Raw genomic sequence first — 19,731 nt, 5'->3', positions numbered from 1 at the left:
ACAGGGAAATTCCCCCGAGGCAAGTAGGGTGAAGTGCCTTGCCCAATGACACAACGTCAGTTGCATGACCGGGAATCGAACTGGCAACCTTCGGATTACTAGCCCAACTCCCTCACCGCTCAGCCAACTGACTCCCTATGTGCTCCCTAACTGCTCTCTCTTCCTCCTCAAAACAACACACACACAATACACGCACACACACATGCATGCACGCACACAGGTTTTGCCCCAATTTTTGTATCAACAAAAGGGTTCGTTATTTTGCATCTGTTTCTCTCTCCAATTATTACACCTCTCCATTCCTGCCAAGGTGAGTGTGTGAGGTGAAGGGGGAAAGGAGGATGATATGGAAGGCAGGAAGGAAAGATAGATAGCGACAGATGGGATTCTCTTTGATTTCTCACATTTAAACAATTATTCATGAGAAAGAATTCATGAGAAGAGCTTTGTGATTTATACTGTTTCTTTTAGAAAATCATGCCATCTCTCTTTTCCTCTCTCTTCTCAAATTACTACTCTCACCAATTGTGATTCTTTCCTGCGTGTGTGTGTGTGTGAGTGTGTGGGTGTGTGTGTGTGTGTGTGAGGGGGGGGTGCTACAGTAGGCTTAGACGTTTAGAGTCCCTCATAAATATTCATGAGAGTGATGTCACTACTGGAACATCAAAGTATCACAGGGATTAGAGTGAGAAGTGGGCGGGATTACAGCAAAACCTAAACCCTGGGTATCTAAACTATTATGAAGTGGTTTCTCTTTCCTTCTGTCTTTTACTTCTTCCGCATTTCTCTTGTTTTCTCACCACCGCGTGTGTGTGTGTTTCTCTATATGGCTAGATGGACACTGCTGAGGAGGCACACATTTACAAAGCATGCATGAGAGTCAAAATAAGAGCAGACCTACATATTCTGCAGGAAAGTGTAGCCATCTTGATATTTAATTTATAGCCAATGCCAGTGTTAAAAGTTTATTGCTAGTTGGTGTCAGTTAACTATCAGATCACACATCACACATGATCGCAAACTTAAGTTTTAAACCAAGTAGGCTAATAAAAAAGGTATTGTAATGAAGCATTATATAAAAATTGATTATTTTATTCATAATTTTTAAAGCGTCATCATATCAACTCAGACAGAATTATGACACACTTATTTATACTTGAACAAAATTATTTTTTGAGGGGGCACAGCATTCCATTTGGGCGGGCATTGCCCATCAATGCCCCCCCTTGGAGCCGACCCTGCCTGAGGTTTGAACTAACAGAGGAAACACATACAGTAACTAACACAGAGAGCAAAAACAGCATCTGGCAGAGAGACGTTGGGACGTGTCATCCTGTGCAAGCTGTCAAACCCTTGCCCTCACCCTCACCTCACACACACACACACACACACACACACACTCACACTCACACACACACACTCCTTGTCAAGTTGTCTATATGCCATGATGGATAAGGGCAACACCTGGACACAGAAACATTGGCAGGCAGACAGACATCAGATACTAGTCAGTGTGTGTGTGTGTGTGTGTGTTTGTGTGTGTGTCAGTCCCAGGACATTGCTGAAACATCTGTCTGTTGATGTATGAGGTTCTGAGGGAGGTATGCTCCAAGCTTTGATCCCAGTCAAACCTCCAGTCAAAACAGCCATTCAGGAATGAAAATCTATTACTGACTCCACCATCTAACCATCTTACCCCACTCTCCCTGCAACATCATTACACATAAGTACTTTCATACATATGTACATACGCATGTGCACGTGTGTGTATCTGCGGGTGGCATGTGTAGCAGAAAGCTGTCACCTGCTATGCGCCATGTAAAGCAACCGTTAAACAGGAAGTGACACCGTCAGGAGAAAGTGTCACTACAGAGAGAAACGCTTCCTGTGTGATGGCCTGACTTGTGGTGACCCTGCTGTCTGTGTCCATCTACTCATGCATGCACACACACACACACAAACACACACACAACGGGGTGGCTGATTCCCCATTGAGATGCCGGCACTGTTGGTATGACCTATGCACCTCAGTGAGGGCCATATGTCAACCCCTTCCCATCATGCCAAGCATCCACAAAAACACTGTAACTCTACCCTTTGGTTTCTCGATCAGTCGACTCACTCTCTCCCTCTGTCTCTCTTCCTCTTACTCTCTCTCTACCTCCATGTCTCTCTTCCTTTCTTTTGCACATCACTTCTCTCTCTCTCTCCTTGGCTTTAGGGTGATACCAAATAGGATTATATCAGGTTGGTAGAAAGGAGATGGGAGATCAAGAGAGATAGAAAGAGAGAGAGAGAGATGGAGAGAGAGAGAGACAAAGAGAGAGAGAGAGAGAGAGAGAGAGAGAGAGAGAGAGTTTGGCAATGATTAGTCTCTTGGGACTGGGTCTCAGGAGGATGGTGGGTGGGAGGGGGGGGGGGTCTAGACCCAGGTGTTGTCCCTCAGGGGCATTGGCGGTGGTGGTGTGTGTGTGTGTGTGTGTGTGTATGTGGTTGGAGCTTGTGAATATGCCAGGCATCTCACGTCTAATTATATTTCTCTATGCCCCTCTCACTTTAGATCTCTCTCCCTCTGTGATGAAGACTCTCCTCTGTCTATCTTAACGAAATCAATGACAACTAATCAGAGCAGTTTGAGGTGTCTGGTAAAGGATGTTGTTACACCTCATGCGCAGTCAGTGTATATGATGTCCTGATTGATGGGGAAGCATGTTTGTCTGAAGTGTGTGTCGCGTGTTCCTGACTGTTTTCAGTGAGAGCACACCTGCTCTGGTGAGTCAGCTGGCGCTGTATTTGCCCCCTGCGGGCTTGGCACTGCCACATGGATGCCCTTTGTCCAGCCCCACAGGGCATGTGTATGTGTGTGTGTGTGTACTGTATGTGTGTGTGAGAGAGTTTCTGTGTGTGTATGTGTGTGTGTGGATGTGTGTATGGATTGAACCACCCCAGAGGGCCTGTGTTGGGCTGAGCACCCATCCCGCTGCCAAACTTCACAGTCATCTTCAAAGCAACGTGAACAGAAACAACATGAGGCCCAGCTCAGCTGTGTGAGCTCCTGTTATCTCCAGTGTGTGTGTGTGTGTGTGTGTGTGTTTGTGTGTGTGGGGGGGTGTGTGTGTGTGTGTGTGTGTAGGTGTGTGTGTGTGTGTGTGAGTTTGTGTGTGTGTGAATGTCTGTGTGTGTCTGTACCGGAGTACTGGTGTGTCTGACTGACTGCATGTTTGTATATGTGCATACGACACCGATTTAAATCCAATACTTGAACACCAAGACAACCATTTGGCATGGAATAAGAACAAATGCCCTCCCTATCACTACTGGAACTGGGTTTGGCCCTTCAGTGACTCAGTGCTTATTGGTGCTCTCAGATAAGGTTTTCAAGACAAGTACTAGACTAGACGTCTGGGACTACTGAAAACTGCGGATTTGTATTGACACTCTTCCGAGTTAATGAAGAGAGCAGTCTCAAGTGTGAGTGTGTGTGTGTGTGTGTGTATGTGTGTGTGCTATCTTCACTAGAGCAAAACGAAAGCAACTAAGGCCATCTGCAGCGTGAAAACCCCTTAGAGCTGTGAACACTGTGAGTAGGGCAGGGTGGGGCGGGGAGGGGAGAGAGGGACGGAGGTGGGAGAAAGAGGCCGGGCTGGGAAGAGGAGAGTTAGGGGGAGTGAGAGGAGAAGAGAGGAGAGGGGGTGTGAGAGGCAGGGGGAGGCCGATGAGAAGGAGCGTGAACGTAAGGAGAGGTAGAGAGACCAAGTTGTCGAGGGAATGAGAACGATAGAAAGAGAGAGAGAGCGAGAGTTGCCGAAAGGCAAGAGGATGGACAGACAAAGAAAGAGAACATCGACCCGTGTAGAAGAAAACAGTTGTTGGCTGTTAGTTCTCTATAATCCTAGATCATCAAGATGACATGCAGCGACACACTGCACAGTCTCAATAGACTATGTCCTCCCTCTCCGCAGTGTCCCACTGAGCCTTCTCACACACAAACAAGACATCTACTAGTTTTCACTTACTGCAACAGAATACCCCATGATTACACCCTCATTTTGAGTCATGTATACGCACACACACATACACGTACTAAATCAAATCAAATCCCGTACAGACACACACTGATACTCATATGCAGACACTCACAATCACACACACACACAGACAGACACATACAAGGAGCTGTGGATCCACAGTGGCTCTTTGATGACAGAGTCAGTGGATGTGTAACATATCAGATCAGGATAAGAACGACCGTTTAAAAACAGCCCTTTTCTCTTTCATCCTTTCCCTCTATCTTCCCCCTCTCCCTCTCTCCTCCCTCTGCCTTCCCCTCACAAAGGAGTGCTAAGCTGGGAAAGATAGGGCAGATCCCTCCTCTGAGCAGCCAGGCAGGAACGATGGAGAGAGAGAGAGAGAGAGAGAGAGAGAGAGAGAGAGAGAGAGAGAGAGAGAGAGAGAGAGAGAGAGAGAGAGAGAGAGAGAGAGAGGGAGGGGGGGTATAGAATACTTTCTCATTAGGATCATCTCTTCTTCTCGTTTGGTCTCTCTCTCTCTCTCTTTTTCTCTCTCTTTTTCTCACACCCTAAGCACATCTTGACCAAATTGAGCAACCTATGAGCTCATTCTCTGTGGTGAACATATCTATATTCCCCATGACAGCAGAGAGAGTGTGGAGAGTGAAAGAAGAGAGCGAGAAAGAAAGAGAGAGAGAGAGAGAGAGAGAGAGAGAGAGCGAGAGAGAGAGAGAGAGAGAGAGAGAGAGAGAGAGAGAGAGAGAGAGAGAGAGAGAGAGAGAGAGAGAGCGAGAGAGAGAGAGAGAGAGAGAGAGAGAGTGCCTGCCTCTGAGGAGCAGCCTTCCGTCAATGGAAGCTTCACAGTATGGCAGCATTCCCATTCAAATTAAGCTTGCCTCCTTATTACCTGTCCCTCATTAACACTGACAGACAAGAGAGAATTCAAGAAGAATGTGTGCCCTATGCTTGTTGCTAGCTCACCTATGAAGTCTATAGGTGATGGACTGAAATTGTGGGGGAATGCTTCTCACACTGAGATAGTCAGAAAAACGGTGTTATTCATGGTTCCCATACTTTGGAACGTACACACACACACACACACACACTTGCCCAGTCACATGAACACATGATAGCAGGGTTGCTCCTGTATCATAAGGAAACATCAAAGCTCATTGCCTAGGAGACCACAAGCTAAGCAGCTTTCATGCATGTAACATCATGAATACATTATAACACAAATACATCCCACTCTCACACTTAGAACCTAGATTTGTCAAGACACACAGAATGAAAGAAGGCATATCTCAAATAAAGAAATCTCAGATATCTGAGAAAGACAATGAGATATCCATCTCTCCTATGCAATATTAGTTAGTTTCAAGTGAGTGGTATTTGGCTACCTGTTTTCAATAAAATGCTGTTGAGGTACTCTTGCATGAGACCTGTGCAGAACAACAACCTGATCACAATAGGTTAAAAAAAAGTATGTTCAGCTAGACAAAAAGTGTCTATAAATCGTCATAGTAAAAAAGGTATTTCTGAATAGAAAGGTTCTTAGAGAAACTTAAAAACTCATGATTATAAATTATGTTGGTTCACCATCTAGTGGTCACTTTAACTGTATGACATTTTTATACGTTTGTTTGCCTAAATGGTTCACGGCAGAACTTGACTTTTAGGTGGTTATTTTCATGGTTTTAAACTAACTGTCTTTAACACATTTATTTTTTTTTTATTTTTTTTTTATTGTCAAAATGATCTAGCCTCCTATAAGTGTTCTGCGCAAGTCTATAGAGAGACACTGACGTTCTGAACGTGGTCCTTGCGCTTGCATTTCGGAAACCCCGATCATATGACAGGTCGTTGTGGAGACAGCAAGCTGTAGCTATCGAGCTAGTTTAGCGAGCCAAGTACAGCTGATAATCAACGGAACGTATCATATCCAAAATTATTTAAAATGGAACGGAATAAAAACCTACCCAATTTATCACTTGAAACCGACAGAAATTAAAGTAATTTGAAAAACTGCGTTGCTTAGCAAGCCACTGTCTTTAACAGACTTGGTGCGCTACAGTGAGTGCTAGCCACTACAGTAGCTAGCTAGCTAAAAGACTAATCGTTAGCTAACTGGACAAGTAAGTAAGGTAGCCAGCACCAGCTGTGTGCTAGATATCTAATATACTTTTTTCTAGCTAGTTGAAGAGCTTGTAGCTAGCCGCCTGTTTTAAAACTAGTGTAATTACATAGGTAACTAGTTTTCTATCAGGGGGTCTAGCAGTTGCGCTACTTCAAAATGGCTTGTGTGCATTATAAGTTCTCGTCTAAACTCCAATATGACACCGTCACTTTCGATGGCCTGCACATCACTTTGAGTGATTTGAAGAGACAGATCATGGGCCGGGAGAAACTCAAGGCCGGCGATTGTGATCTACAGATAACCAACGCACAGACTAAAGAAGGTAAGCAATTCTTCATGTTTGGGCGTCTGATAAAGCTGACAAACGGATAATGTCATGTTCAAGTTAGCTTAGCTAGCTAAATTGAAGTAATTTCAAGTCGTTGTTGAACGCGGGACCATCTTAGATACACATATTTTCAATATAATTAGCTATGGTGGTGAGTGATCATTGACCGTTTGCCACACGTGGGCCTTGACCTGACCATATCGGCTTTGACAGCTGTGCGGATTACAGAAAGTGGTTGCGTCACATATGGTACGGCAACAACCTTAGAAAAGTGTATAAAACCAGTTCCGTTTCGTACTAGGCTTGCTAGTTGCATACTTAATCCATATAAATGTCAGATATTCTACTTCATGACATGGCAAGATTAAATAATAATTATCTTTTGGATTTCCAAGCAGGTCACATAAACACAGAGCATTTTGCAGATCCATAGTCTCTCCCTTTCCTTTCCCCTCTCATCCTCTAACTTGTAGAATACCATGATGACACAGCACTTATCACCAAGAACTCCTCAGTCATCATCAAGAGAATACCCCTGGGAGGAGTCAAAGCCACTAATAAAACCTATCTCATGTAAGTGTTGACTGTGACTCCTGTGTTCTCTACACACTTGTACTCCTCACCTGAGTCAGAGCACTTGTTTTCTTAGTGTATCCGGTCCAATTTGGTGCTGTTCTCTTCATATTTATACACGAATTACATCCCAAATTGTGGCGGGAGGTAAGTTATGGGTTAAGCGTAAGGGATCTCGGAATAACTGTTTTTGGAGAAGTGAGGATTTATGACTCCCCATTCAGGGTTTGATGTCATAGAAACTGTCGGTTAGGCAAAAAAAAAAAAGAGTGCTTCACCACAGCTGTCAGCCACCTGCAGAGAGCCCTGACAAGCCTGCGTAGGCCCAGGAATGACTCCTCCCTCCCTGGCTGCTTTCAGTCGAACATAAGAGTTCCATTCAATGGCGGAGCATGCAGTGTAGGCTATTTGATTCCAGGGCTAGGCCTACTCTGTGTCTGGGGAAATGGCCCCATTGTGCTTCCCTGGCTCTACTGCAAAGTTGACACACTGCCTCTTATTTGTGTTTCAGTGGACGCTCTGACCATCACCATGTCGTGGGACCCCCCAAAGCCGTATGTAACCAAACCACACCTCACCCCACACTGAACTCACACTTACGCCTCCACGTGGTACTCTTGAACGTGGGCACAATGTTCTGGAACCACTCCAGTGTTGTGGAGATGCAATTATCCTCCTCCTGAAATCCAATGTAACCATCGAACAAATCCAATGTTTTTATTTGATTTTTTTTTAAATGTTTTATTTCTCTCCAAAACTTGAAAAATGTTCAAAAGCGTGCATGTGAATGCTGCACTGTGCAATATTTCCCACTGAAGTCAGACATGGAAAAAAAGGTTATGGCAATCTATTGTACAGATGCCTGTATGATCAGTCTTTATGATTTGCCTGAAAAGAAGTGGAACATGTCCAGTAGTTTCTTTAAATACGATGCGTCTGTAAAACTGTTATTGTTTTTATGTTTTTCTAATAAAAACTATTGAGCTTTTAAACTTCCCATTTGTATCCTGCTGTCTAAACCCCTATACCTAACAAAGAGTGAATGTCTAAGGGCAGGGCAGTGGTCCTGAATCTGATAGCTGTGCCATGTGTGTTTGAGACCGATAGAGAGAAGGCCAACGCCAGCACACTAATAACAGTTATCTGAGTGACAATGAGAAGATAGGTCTGGAGGCAAAGCCCTTTTTAGCTGAGCTAGTCCAGTCCTGAACTCTTGTGGTTGAGAGTCCTGTCTCACACAAGCCAGTGTTAGGTTGTGTTATTCCTTCTTAGACATTGAGACATATCTCAGTTACGTCTTCACCGATGTTGGAAAGTGTCAGTGCCTAGAATGTAGGCAGGGATTATATATGTGTATGTCTGTGTCATTCCTGGTTGTGGTTCCTCTTATATGCATCTTGGTGGTAAACTGACTTTGTCTTTAATTCAAACAGATGGATGATCATGCAGTGTCTGTGTCTCTGGCCCAGCTGTCTAAGGTATACCCCCTCAGTGAAACCCTTTCTGTTTGAACATAGTCTTTCGTAATCTCATGGAATTTTTCTTTATTTTGATCAGTAGTTGTAGTGTTTATGAATGTCATTCTTACCTTGCCTTCTGCAGTACACTGTATCTAATGTATACTCTATACTATTTTTATACATGTTATGATTTAGCACACAAGTCTTGACACTGATCATTATTTAACAACTGTTGGGCCTAACATTGTTTATATTGACATATGATAATCACCTAATGGATGTTAGAAAGCCATCTATGTCTTTATAATTAATATGAAGGTCAAATTAAGTTTAAAAATAATCCTCCTGTGTTATCAATGTAGCCACTGTCAGTCTTTTTTTGGCAGATTTAATACTAATTTTCCCCAACTGCTGCTGCTATTTCATGTATTGATCAGTATTAATATGAATTGTTATGTGTGTCTCTCCTGACTCCTGTAAAGAGTTAGCCTTGTCATTGGGTGAAGCACCTTACAGCATGCTGCTTGTGTCCGTTTCCTCTCGCTGTGCGCACATAAACACAGACGCGCACACACACACACACGCGCTACCAGGACCGTACCGCGTTAACAGTACAGAAGAAAGAATTGTTTACTTTTCGGTCAACATTGCTTTTATCCTTTTTCATTTTTCTCATGAAGATTCACAACATATTTTTTTTTCCCCTCCGTGGATATTTGTCCTCCCTCGGGTTGCTTCTAAAGCACACTTGTTTGTACACTTTTTGTTTCAGCCTCCCAGGATGAGGCTGCTGTATATGACTGTCATCTTCTGTGTAACCCTGATTACTTGACCTCACTCATCATGCTCTGTCACTGTGAACACAGCATTAGTTTGTGAAGGCAAATTCTGTCAGCAATTTACTTATAGTAAAAGAGTGTCTGATGTTGCCAAGTTGCAAATGTACCCCATGGTGTAGATGTTAAATGATTACAATATTGACCATATATTTGCACATTTCTTGAGTGATGACTTTGTAAAGGACTGGTACTGGTTGTAAACTGATCATATACCTCAATTGCAGTTGACTCTAGTCTTATGTAATGAAACCTACGTTTCCGGTGTCATTGTATTTGAGTGGGGTTGGATTCTTGGGCCAATGGGAGAATTACTGTGTTTGACGTTTTCTTTTTTTGTCAATAAAATTTGGCGAATGTCTCTTAGACCCTGACCATGAGTGTGTGGACTAGTGGTGTGCCTTGCATGCATATTGGTATTTTTCTCTCGCAGTGCTTTAGTAGTTTACAGTCATTCAGTGATTTGTCCTCAGTTGGATTGGGATCAATACTGGTCTGAATCTAATTGGGTTGAACAAAGTAACTCAGAACCAGAGTTTTGTGTCAAGACTGTTCAGGATGCAGTTCTTAATCTACGTTTAAAGATGGCAATGTATTGAAGCTAAAACTAGTCAATTTGAAAGACAAGGCTTCTCTTATAGAAAGCAACAATGTGAGGTCCTTTACATACCTCTGAACACAGTCAGTAAGGTTATTGAATACAGCCAGATTTCCAACAGTGATTTGTTTGACTCATGGTTAACAAGTAAACCCAACAAGGCTATTTAGGGTTGCGTGTCCCCAGCTGTATGCTGGGACTAACAGAGACCTCAACAGAGACACAAGCAGCATCAGTGCAGCTCCACAAGCTTCTCTTTACAGGGGCCTGGTTGGTGTGAGGGTCAGTGTGTCGGTCCAGACTAAGTCTTTACACAGCTAGATCTTAGAAGCTTGGGTAGCAACCTCCACCTCAACCAATCAAAACCAAGGTTATGTCAGCACGTATCCAGTCCTGTCTGTATGTTTCCTGTTGACCCGTTTAACCTCTGTCCTGTGTGTGTGTGTGTGTGTGTGTGATGCTGCCGTCTCGCCCCTGTGATGCAGACCGCAAACCTGGCCGAGGCCAACGCCTCTGAGGATGACAAGATCCGCGCCATGATGTCACAGTCCAACCACGACTACGACCCCATCCAGTGAGTACGGAGCGAGAGAGGGGCTCTCTGCCCCGAAGCAACATGTCACTAGTTCACTAGGTCCCTCATGGACCTTCTGGTGGTCTGATCTCAACTGCTCAGCTCCCCCCCCCCCCGATATCCTCAGTCTGGATGCCTGGTTTTGTGACGTGTATTTTCATCTGGATGAGCTGCTGTGGGCCTAGCGAACGACTTATCTGTTCCTTTTATCCAACCAGCTACACGAAGAAGCTGTCAGGGCCGCCCCCTCCCAACTACACCTGCTTCCGCTGTGGCAAGAACGGCCACTACATCAGGAACTGTCCAACCAATGGGGTAATAGGACACATCTGTGATCTCCCCTGCAGCTCTGGTTATCTGCTCAACCAATCAGCTGTGCCCACTCAACAGCTTACTTTTGTATGATTTATTAACTGCTTTTTTCTAGTACCACTTGTCTACCGTTCTTTTGTTACTGATGCAAATGTGCAACAGAACGCAAGATTCTCCTCATTGCCTCGACATTGAACACTCACGTTTAATCCAACGCGTTGCATGACACAACCGACACGAACGCCAGACCAAATCAAAGATGTGTGTGCGACACGCAAGCATGTGACGTGTGCGTATCTGGTCGTGCCAGCAGGATAAAAGCTTCGAGGCGCCTCAGAGGATCAAGAAGAGCACGGGCATCCCTCGCTCCTTCATGATGGAGGTGGACGACCCCAGCATCAAGGGAGCCATGTTGACCAACACCGGCCGCTACGCCATCCCCACCATAGACGCGTAAGTACCCCTGTCTTCTGACGCCCCTCATCCACAACACTGGAAGGGCTTTCGTGTGGCCGCCCGTGTGTCAAAGTTTAGTTTATTGTAGCCATTGTAAAAGGGCTTGCGTGTTGGCAGCCAGTCTTTAAAGGGCTTGTGTGTTGGCAGCCAGTGTTTAAAGGGCTTGTGTGTTGTAGTGAGGCGTACGCCATCGGTAAGAAGGAGAAGCCTCCCTTCGTGGCCCAGGCCAAGTCGTCCTCGGAGGAGGATGAAGACCCCATCCCTGACGAGCTGCTGTGTCTCCTCTGCAAAGATCTCATGACCGACGCTGTCGTCATCCCCTGCTGCGGCAACAGCTACTGTGACGACTGTGAGTCTGAACACACACACACTGTCTGCACTCGCACACAGCTACTGTGACGACTGTGAGTCTGAACACACACACACTGTCTGCACTCGCACACAGCTACTGTGACGACTGTGAGTCTGAACACACACACACACACACGGTCGGCACTCGCACACAGCTATTGCGATGATTGCGAGTCTACACGCGCGCGCGCACACACACTCATTGACATCCAAAACACCCCCTCACCTACTCATCCCCCTCACTAGTCCCAATATGGGATTCTAGTCCAACTTAGTTTCAGACCTGCAACCTTTCCGCCCCTCACTGTTCCATGTTGACTCTTCTCAGGTGTCCGGACGTCTCTACTGGAGTCAGACGAACACATCTGTCCCACCTGCGGCAAATCAGACGTCTCGCCCGACGCCCTCATAGCCAATAAGTTCCTGCGCCAGGTAAGGCTCTCCCCCTGAGACGTGGGGAAGATTAGAGTACCACCCGGTTAGTGCACATAGCAGAGTCAATCAAACGCACCTCCTACCTGACCGGTTGTGTTCAGTTCACCTGTACTGCAGATGCTATTTGACCAATATCCCGGCCGGTCTGTCTCCAGGCAGTGAACAATTTCAAGAATGAGACGGGCTACACCAAGCGCATGAAGAAGGGCGGCCCTCCGGACTCTGCTGGCTCCGCCCAGCCCCCTATCCCCGCCCCTCCTCAGCCCCGCCTTCTACGCCCCTACCAGCAAACGAGGAGCCAGCAGGATCCTCTCATGCCCCGCCCTCCTGCGGCCGACACCCCACCATTGGCCCAACAGCCTGGCACGCCTCCCATTGGTGGGAAAACCGCTGCAGGCTCCTCCTCCCACAGCACGCCTGCTGCCTCCCCTCAGCACCTACCCAGCCATGTGGAGCCACCTGTAAAGTAAGCAGGGGCACACACACACCTCACACATGTACACACAGAATCACACAGTCAGACATCAGAGAAATCATAGATGCTTTCAACATGGGTGTAGATCTCAACACCCCCTCACCCACATCAGTGACATGTAACAATGTTGCAACCCTTACCGTCTTCCAGAGAGGTTGAGGACCTGGTGCCGACCCAGTCTGTGGTGGTCTCTGCGGACCCTCCAGCTCCCACATCTCTCCTCCCCACGGTGAGTACACACACACACACACTATGCTGTTCATTGCATTCACACAGTTTTGGTTGGTTTGTTTTGCAACCTTTAACCAGACCTGCTTATGTCTGTGTTCTGCGTGCTGTCTCCAGGGTTACCATGTCCAAGTTCTAACCCAGCCCCCTCCTCTCAGCCACGCGCTCCACAAAGCAGGTGAGTTACCCCTGGCATCAGCTGGTTTTAACAGAGAGGTTTTTGCCTCATGCCAGCATAACATTGAGAATTTCAAAACCGACTTGATATAAGATTTCTAGAACAAGTACATGGGTGTGTTTGTATTTGGATGCATTTTTTCTTGACCCACAGGCCCGCCCCCGAGACCCAACCCCCCCAGACACTCTGGTGGACCCCCCAGTTGGGACACGTAAGTCTAAATCAAACTTTATTTGTGTAGCCTTGTTGGCAAGCAGTGTCACAAAGGACTTCACAGAACCTAACAGATAAGCATAGATATCCAAGCTAAACCCTTTAGACAATACAAGGGCAAACCTCCCACAGTCCTTCATATCCTTACATCAGCTTGGCGTCCACAAAACATAAAGTTCCTGTTCTGCCTCTCTGATGTCACTTCCTCTCTCCAGCTCCGGTGGCCATGACAGGCCTCACAGTGACCAACCCCAACACTCCCACCTCCCTCCCAGCCAGCCCCCACCTTCCTCTGGACCCCTACCCCTCTTCCCTCCTCCTCCCTCTCTCTTCTCCTCCACCCAGCACTTACCCCCGCTTCTTGGGGTGGGGCACCCCCAGTACCCTCCTCCGCACTACCCCCCGGGCCAGCCTCCCTCCAGCTACCCTGTACCCCCGCCAGGCTTCCCTCCAGTCCCTGGGGTGATGCCCGTCCCCCCCTGGCCGCCCTCCACCTCCCAGCCCCCGCCCCTCCCCAGCGCCCCCATCCCCTCGCTCTCCTCCGCCCCTCACCCCTCCTTCCTCTCCAAGGATGACTTCTACAGACAGCAGCGGAGGATGAAAGAGGAGTGAGTTTGCTTTTGTTTACCTGGAAAAAGGGAAGGGGGATAAACAACGAAAGATAACCTTTCGTCATTAACTGAAATATGAACTGAAATCCATGTAAGGGATTCCATTGGTTATCGGTGCATCCTTTTGCATGTTGGCATGCGAGCGAGTGGATACCTGACGGTGTCTTCTTCTCTGTTCCCCTAGTCCTCCCAGCCTTTTCAGCGGCAGGGCCAGTGACAAGTCAAAGCTGGAGGAGTTCACCAACGACTTTGCCAAGGAGCTGCTGGAGTACAGGAAGATGCAGAAGGAGAGGAGGCGCTCCTACTCCAGGTAACCATGGTGATCCCTACCAATAGGGACCCTCTCTGTATATCCAATCACCATGTCTCTCTCTGTCTCTCTCTTTCTCTCACTCTCTCTCTCTCATCTGTTCATACCTGCTTTCTCACCCTATCCTGCACCCTTTTGGCCTCATCTGGCCTTTCTTGCCTGTTATTCATCTGGTGTTAATTGATCCTGTCTCTTCCTCTCTCTCTCTCCAGGTCCAAGTCTCCCTACAGGGGCTCGTCCTACAGTGGCTCCTCCCGGTCTTACTCCAAATCCCGCTCTCGTTCCCCTCGCTCCTACTCCCGCTCCGTGAGTCGCTCCCGGTCCCGCTCCAGCTCCCGACCCAGACTCCGCTCCAGGTCTTACTCCCGCTCCCCTTACCCTCGCCGCCCCGCCAGACCCCGTACTTACCGCTCGCGTTCCCGCGGCTACCGGCGCTCCCGCTCGCGCTCCCCCCCGCACTACCGGGGCAGAGACGGGCCTGGAGGTGGCTACCGGTCTAGGTCCAGATCCCCAGGACCCGGGGGCTACCGGAACCACACCCCGCCCGCCAAGAAACCGGGCTCGGACCGGGAGCGCCCGGTGCCCGAGGCGGAGCGTAAGTACCCGGGCCGGGAGCGCTACCGAGACAAAGAGCCCCTGCTGCCGGAGCCCAAAGCGGGCTTCCCCCCACGGGCTCCGGACAGTACCGATTCCCAGGAGAGGGAGCGCTACCACCAGTGGGAGCGCGAGTACAGAGAGTGGTACGAGAAATACTACAAGAGCTACAGCGCCCACCTGCCCCCTGTCCACCCGCCTCCTTTCAGGGCTCGCCCCTCGGAACCTTACAGCTCCCCCACAGACCGCTACGCCCAACCCCGACACACCCGAAACAGGGATACCTCACCCCGGAGCTCCCCCTTCCGTCGAGGGGGGAGAAGGGAGGAATACTCCCCTCCTACCTCAGCTCACAGTCCAGGCCCCGCCTCCAAAGGGAGAACGGCAGCGATGACCTACCAGGAGAGGTGCTTGGAGAAGTATGGACAACAGCCAATCGTCAAGCCCGACAATAAGGAGAACCCGAGGGGATCGACCAAGGACAAGGAGCCAGCCAACTTCACTGTTGGCGTAGCAACCGTTACCTCAGCTAGACCGGGTGCCTCCAAGCCTGGTGCGCACTCCCATAGGAAGCAGAAGAAGAAGAGAAAAGGGGAAGATGCGAGAGGGGGAGGAGAATCCTCTTTCAGCGCCTCGGATTCCACAGAGGAAACGCAGAGGAAGGAGAGAAAAGAAACGAGCGATGTCAACGACGCCGGCCGGGACGACGCCACCCCCGTTCGGGATGAACCAATGGAAAGTGATGCCTCGGCCTTAGCTCCACCTCCTCCTAAACCGGATAGGGCGCCCTCAGACAGAGAAAGGTACGAGAGGAGGGACTTGGCGAAGAGTGACAAGGCCAAGCGCAAATCCGACTCCAGTGGAACCAGGAGAGACGACAACTCCTCCTATACGAGCTCCAGAACTGCCAGAAAGAGAGAGCCGGAGACAGACACGCTCAAAACTGCCCACCACAAGACCAGCCCGGTAAGGGCCGAAGACCAGAAGCCCCCCCCGGCTGAGCTGGCGGTAAAACGACTCAGGGAGGAGATTCTGCCCGTCAAACCAGACCCCTTCGCACCAGAATGCAGCCAGAATCTCCAGACGGCTGTCTCCCTTAAAGCAAGTCCACATCTCTCTCATTCCAAACCGGACCGGCAACCTGACCAGCTCAAAGCTGCCAGAACCAAGCCAGATGGCCACAGGCAAAGTGAGAGTGAACCAGACCAGGCCAGGCCCTCTAAAGAGGACCAGAGAGTCTGGAAGGAACCAGCAGCCAGGCAGGACAGGGAGTCTGCCAGAGAGGACAAGCCCAAGAGGGAGGCTGAGAGGGCGGGCAGGGCAGTGGAGAGATCTTCCGGGAGCAATGCTCCAGACACCAAGCCCGAGAAAAGGAGGAGGCGAGAAGAGAGGGGGAGGAAAGAGGTGAAGAGCACGGACGATAAGGAGCTTAACGCACCGGGAGGGAGAGAGGAGCCCAGTAAAATAGAGACCAAGGAATCCCCCAAGCCAGACGTAGAGACCCAGACCGACGAGGAGGAGAGAGAGAAGGAGACCCTCATAAGGCCCCTGATCGAGCGAGGGATGAGGGGGAAGATTAAGATCAACATCAACATGGAAGGGAAGAAGAAGGCAGGTGGAGAAGGAGGGGTCCAGGGGCCGGCTGCTATCAGCTCCACCAAAGTAGAGAAGGTAGAGAGGAGCAAAAGCCGAGGCCACCGCAGGGTCCTAGCGCCCGACGGCTCCGCGGGTGTGGTAGACTACACGAGGTGAGACGTTTGCACAATCCCTTTTTGACCACTTGGCTTTTATCTTTTGACTAGCCTAGCCGTGTTAGTATGTTCTGTTTCCCATTTAGCGAGCTTATTCTTCCTGGAGTACTGTTGAAACACTGTTGTCATGGTGGCTTATTTGGTAACCTGTGCCTTGATGCTTTGGTGTAATGCAGTGCCAGCTCCACCGGGGGCAGCCCTCTACGTGGAGGTGGCCTGAGCGCTGAGGACAGGCTGGAGCAGAGGAAGACTATAGTGAAGACCCTGGAGGAGTACACCAATGACAGCTCCACCCCTGCCGAGGATGAGATCGTACTCATACAGGTATGCCGTGTGTGCGCACAAACAACATCAAACAGGCACACACACACACACGCACACACCAATAAACGAACGAATGAATCTCATCCAAGTCAGTATTCGACACGCGAAACATCCCCACAGTCCATGAACATCTCTTCTGAAAGGTCACTTTCCCCCTGTGTAGGTCCCTCGCTCCAAATGGGAGAAGGAAGACTCCGAGGAGGAGGGAGAGAAGGAGGAAGCCGTCACGGTCCAGGCCAAACCCCAGGCTCCTCCGCACGCTCCTCTACCCCCACCACTCCCTCCACTCCCCACCCTCTCCGTGGCAACGGAGAGCCTGGTAGGAAGAGCGAGGGTGAAAGAGAGAGACCAAGAGAGGGAGGTGGACAGAGTGAAAGGCTCGTCGCGGCCCCCGCCGGAGAAAGCTCTCACTCCTACTAGTGAGAAAGGCATCTTGGCTGATACGCAGCGCTCCAAAGCCCAAATCTCACCTGCTGAGAAAGACAGACAGGAGGACAAAGACAAAGAGCAGGCGAGAGAGAGGGAGAGAGAAAGCGAAAGGGAGAGGTTCAAGGAGCGACAGAGGGCCAAGGAGTCCGGGGGCAGGGAGAGGGGGAAGGAGCGGGAAAGGGATCGCAGCAGTACATCGAGCAGGGAGGCGACGGACAAACATCGGCCGCCCCACTCATCCTCCTCGTCCTCCACCTCCTCTCACCCCTCGGAGCGGGAGAGGAGAGAGCGGGAGCGAGAGAGGACTGGTGAACGGGGGAGTGACCACGGCAGTGAGAAAAGCTCCTCGTCCTCCTCGCACTCTTCCTTGCGGGACCGCCCGGCCGAGCGCAAACCCTCCGACAGCAGGGACCACAACGTGGTCGTCGCGGTGGACCGCACGCCGACAGACCGCAAGCCGACAGACCGCAAGCCGACAGACCACCGAAACAGAGACCCGAGAGAGAAGGCCGACCAGAAACAAAGAGACCACCTTGACGTCAGACACAGGGACGGTCGCGACGACAGGGAGCCGGGCAGACCCCCTCACCGCCGACGTGACTCCCCCCCTGACCCCCACAGGTCTCGGGGCTGGGACAGAGACTCGCACATGTCTGATTCCTCCAGCAGGAACCAGGCCGGGCGAGGCTGGGAGCCTGTGAGGCCCAGTAAGAGCAGCCCTGGCAGTGACAGGACACAGGACAAACGACCCCCTCTGCCCCCCAGCTCCACAGAGAACCAGCCCACTAAAGGGGCAACCAAGGGAGAGGAACCCCGAGCTGAGGGTCCATCGGGGAGGAAAGAGAGCCAGCAGGACAGCCAGGGAACCAGAGAGATGGAGGTCAGGTCTGTTAGGGAACCACTTCAGCCAGATTGTCACCAACAGCCCCCGAGGAGAGACAAGCCAAAGTCCCCCCACGTAGACCAGGAGCGGGAGGGCGAGAGAGATGGGGAAAGGAGGGGGAAGGAGAAAGGCAGAGAGAACCCAGCGACAAGGTCCCCCAGTGGCCTCCAGCCTGACAGACAGCAGTCCGACCCCGTCAGGGAGACGGACGAGGCGGCGTTCGTGCCCGACTACAGCGAGAGCGAGAGCCTGGGCTCCGAGTCGGAGGGGAGGATGGATGACCGGGGGAGGGAGGGCCGACAGGGGGAGGACAGGAGGAGGGAGGCAAGGAAGGAGCGGGCTGACAGGCGGGAGGACAGGGCTGAGGCTGCAGGGAAGATGGATGCGGGGAAAGGGCCGGAGGGGGAGAGCAGCCGGAGCAGCAGCGTCAGCTCCACCTGCAGCCAGGACAGCCGGAAAGACGAGAAGAAGAGAGACAGGAAGGAGAAGAAGAAACTGAAGAAGCACAAGAAACACAAAAAGCACAAGAGACAGGCGAGCTTGGAGTGTGAGGAGGGGGAGCTGAAGGGACACAAACACAAGAAGAAGAAGTCCAGGAAGAACAGAGACAAAGACAAGGAGGGGCAGGGGAGAGGGGCGGCGGGGGAGGGCGACGGGGAGAAGGCCGAGGAGGGGAGGAAAGAGGAGGCGACGGAGGAGGAGGAGCAAGACTGTTGAACGTCTCGAATGTCCCTTACTGATCTTGTGACAGACAAAGCCTTTGATATCCTTCAGCCCAGACCTGACCCTGACCGGAGAACTGGAAACAGATGTCCATGACCTGCGCAAAGAATCAACACCAGTTTCCCTGCCTCCCTAAGATCATCACTTCTTTAGGTTTTCCATATACATGTTTATGAAAACAAAGTCATTTGACCATGTTAGGCGAGGATAAACAAACACTTGCGAGAGTGCTAGGTTGGGTTTACTTGAATGATGGGTTAGGTAATAACCATTTTTGTTGTTTCTTGATCAATGTTTTTTTTTTTCCCCCAGGTACTTTTTAGTAGTGTGCCATCTAAATGCCATCTCTATCTTATAGGATATGCATTCTTAAGTCATGAGAACTTGAAAGAATAGCACTTTAAAGATATGAAATGTAGAAATGTTATTTGCCTTGGTTGAGTCTTTGAATGTATCATAGCATCAGGATATTCGAAAGATGCGATTCGAGAGCTTGAATGCCACTGGGAAGCTTTAGTGGTGTGAAGTCAGCTAAAAATGAGGAAGTACGGCTTGTGTAGCTTCATCCTGCTTTGTTAGGACAAAATCGGGATATGGATGGGTAAGTACAGTACATGAACTGGATAGCATTGCACTGGTAGTAGTGGCACATACTGGTTTCAAGGGTTTATGCACTGTGAATATTTCCTCTACCCTATATGATTTTTTGTTGCAATGTTTAATTTAAACTGCAAGCTAAATGAATTCGACAGACTTGGAACTGTTTTGAAAATAATAAAAAATGTCAGCAAAATGTTGTTGTCTTCGTTTTTCTTTGTCTTCGCTTAGATGTTTATTAATTAAAACAAACTAAGCTATAGAGTCTACACATTCAAGGGAGTTCGACCATTTTCTGTGAACTTATTTTATCCACTAGAGAGCGTCTCTTTTCCATCTCAATAG

The 19,731-nt window shown here is 49.4% G+C and overlaps 1 protein-coding gene across 1 annotated transcript; it reads left to right on the top strand.

The window, feature by feature from the left end:
- The first annotated feature begins 5,836 nt into the window (after window positions 1–5,836).
- LOC136938356 (E3 ubiquitin-protein ligase RBBP6-like) lies at window positions 5,837–18,783 on the top strand. The gene is made up of 18 exons (XM_067231646.1): window positions 5,837–6,469; window positions 6,949–7,048; window positions 7,560–7,602; window positions 8,482–8,526; window positions 10,428–10,516; window positions 10,735–10,831; window positions 11,142–11,281; window positions 11,461–11,633; window positions 11,964–12,067; window positions 12,226–12,536; window positions 12,696–12,774; window positions 12,891–12,951; window positions 13,105–13,162; window positions 13,380–13,772; window positions 13,960–14,085; window positions 14,298–16,427; window positions 16,607–16,754; window positions 16,918–18,783. The coding sequence occupies exons 1-18, from the start codon at window positions 6,304–6,306 to the stop codon at window positions 18,781–18,783; spliced, it is 6,129 nt and encodes a 2,042-aa protein (XP_067087747.1). The 5' UTR covers window positions 5,837–6,303.
- The last annotated feature ends 948 nt before the right edge of the window (window positions 18,784–19,731 follow it).

This window comes from Osmerus mordax, assembly GCF_038355195.1.
Source record: "Osmerus mordax isolate fOsmMor3 chromosome 3 unlocalized genomic scaffold, fOsmMor3.pri SUPER_3_unloc_3, whole genome shotgun sequence".
In the NCBI taxonomy this organism is placed as follows: Eukaryota; Metazoa; Chordata; class Actinopteri; order Osmeriformes; family Osmeridae; genus Osmerus; species Osmerus mordax.
This window is presented reverse-complemented; position numbering and strand designations above follow the sequence as displayed.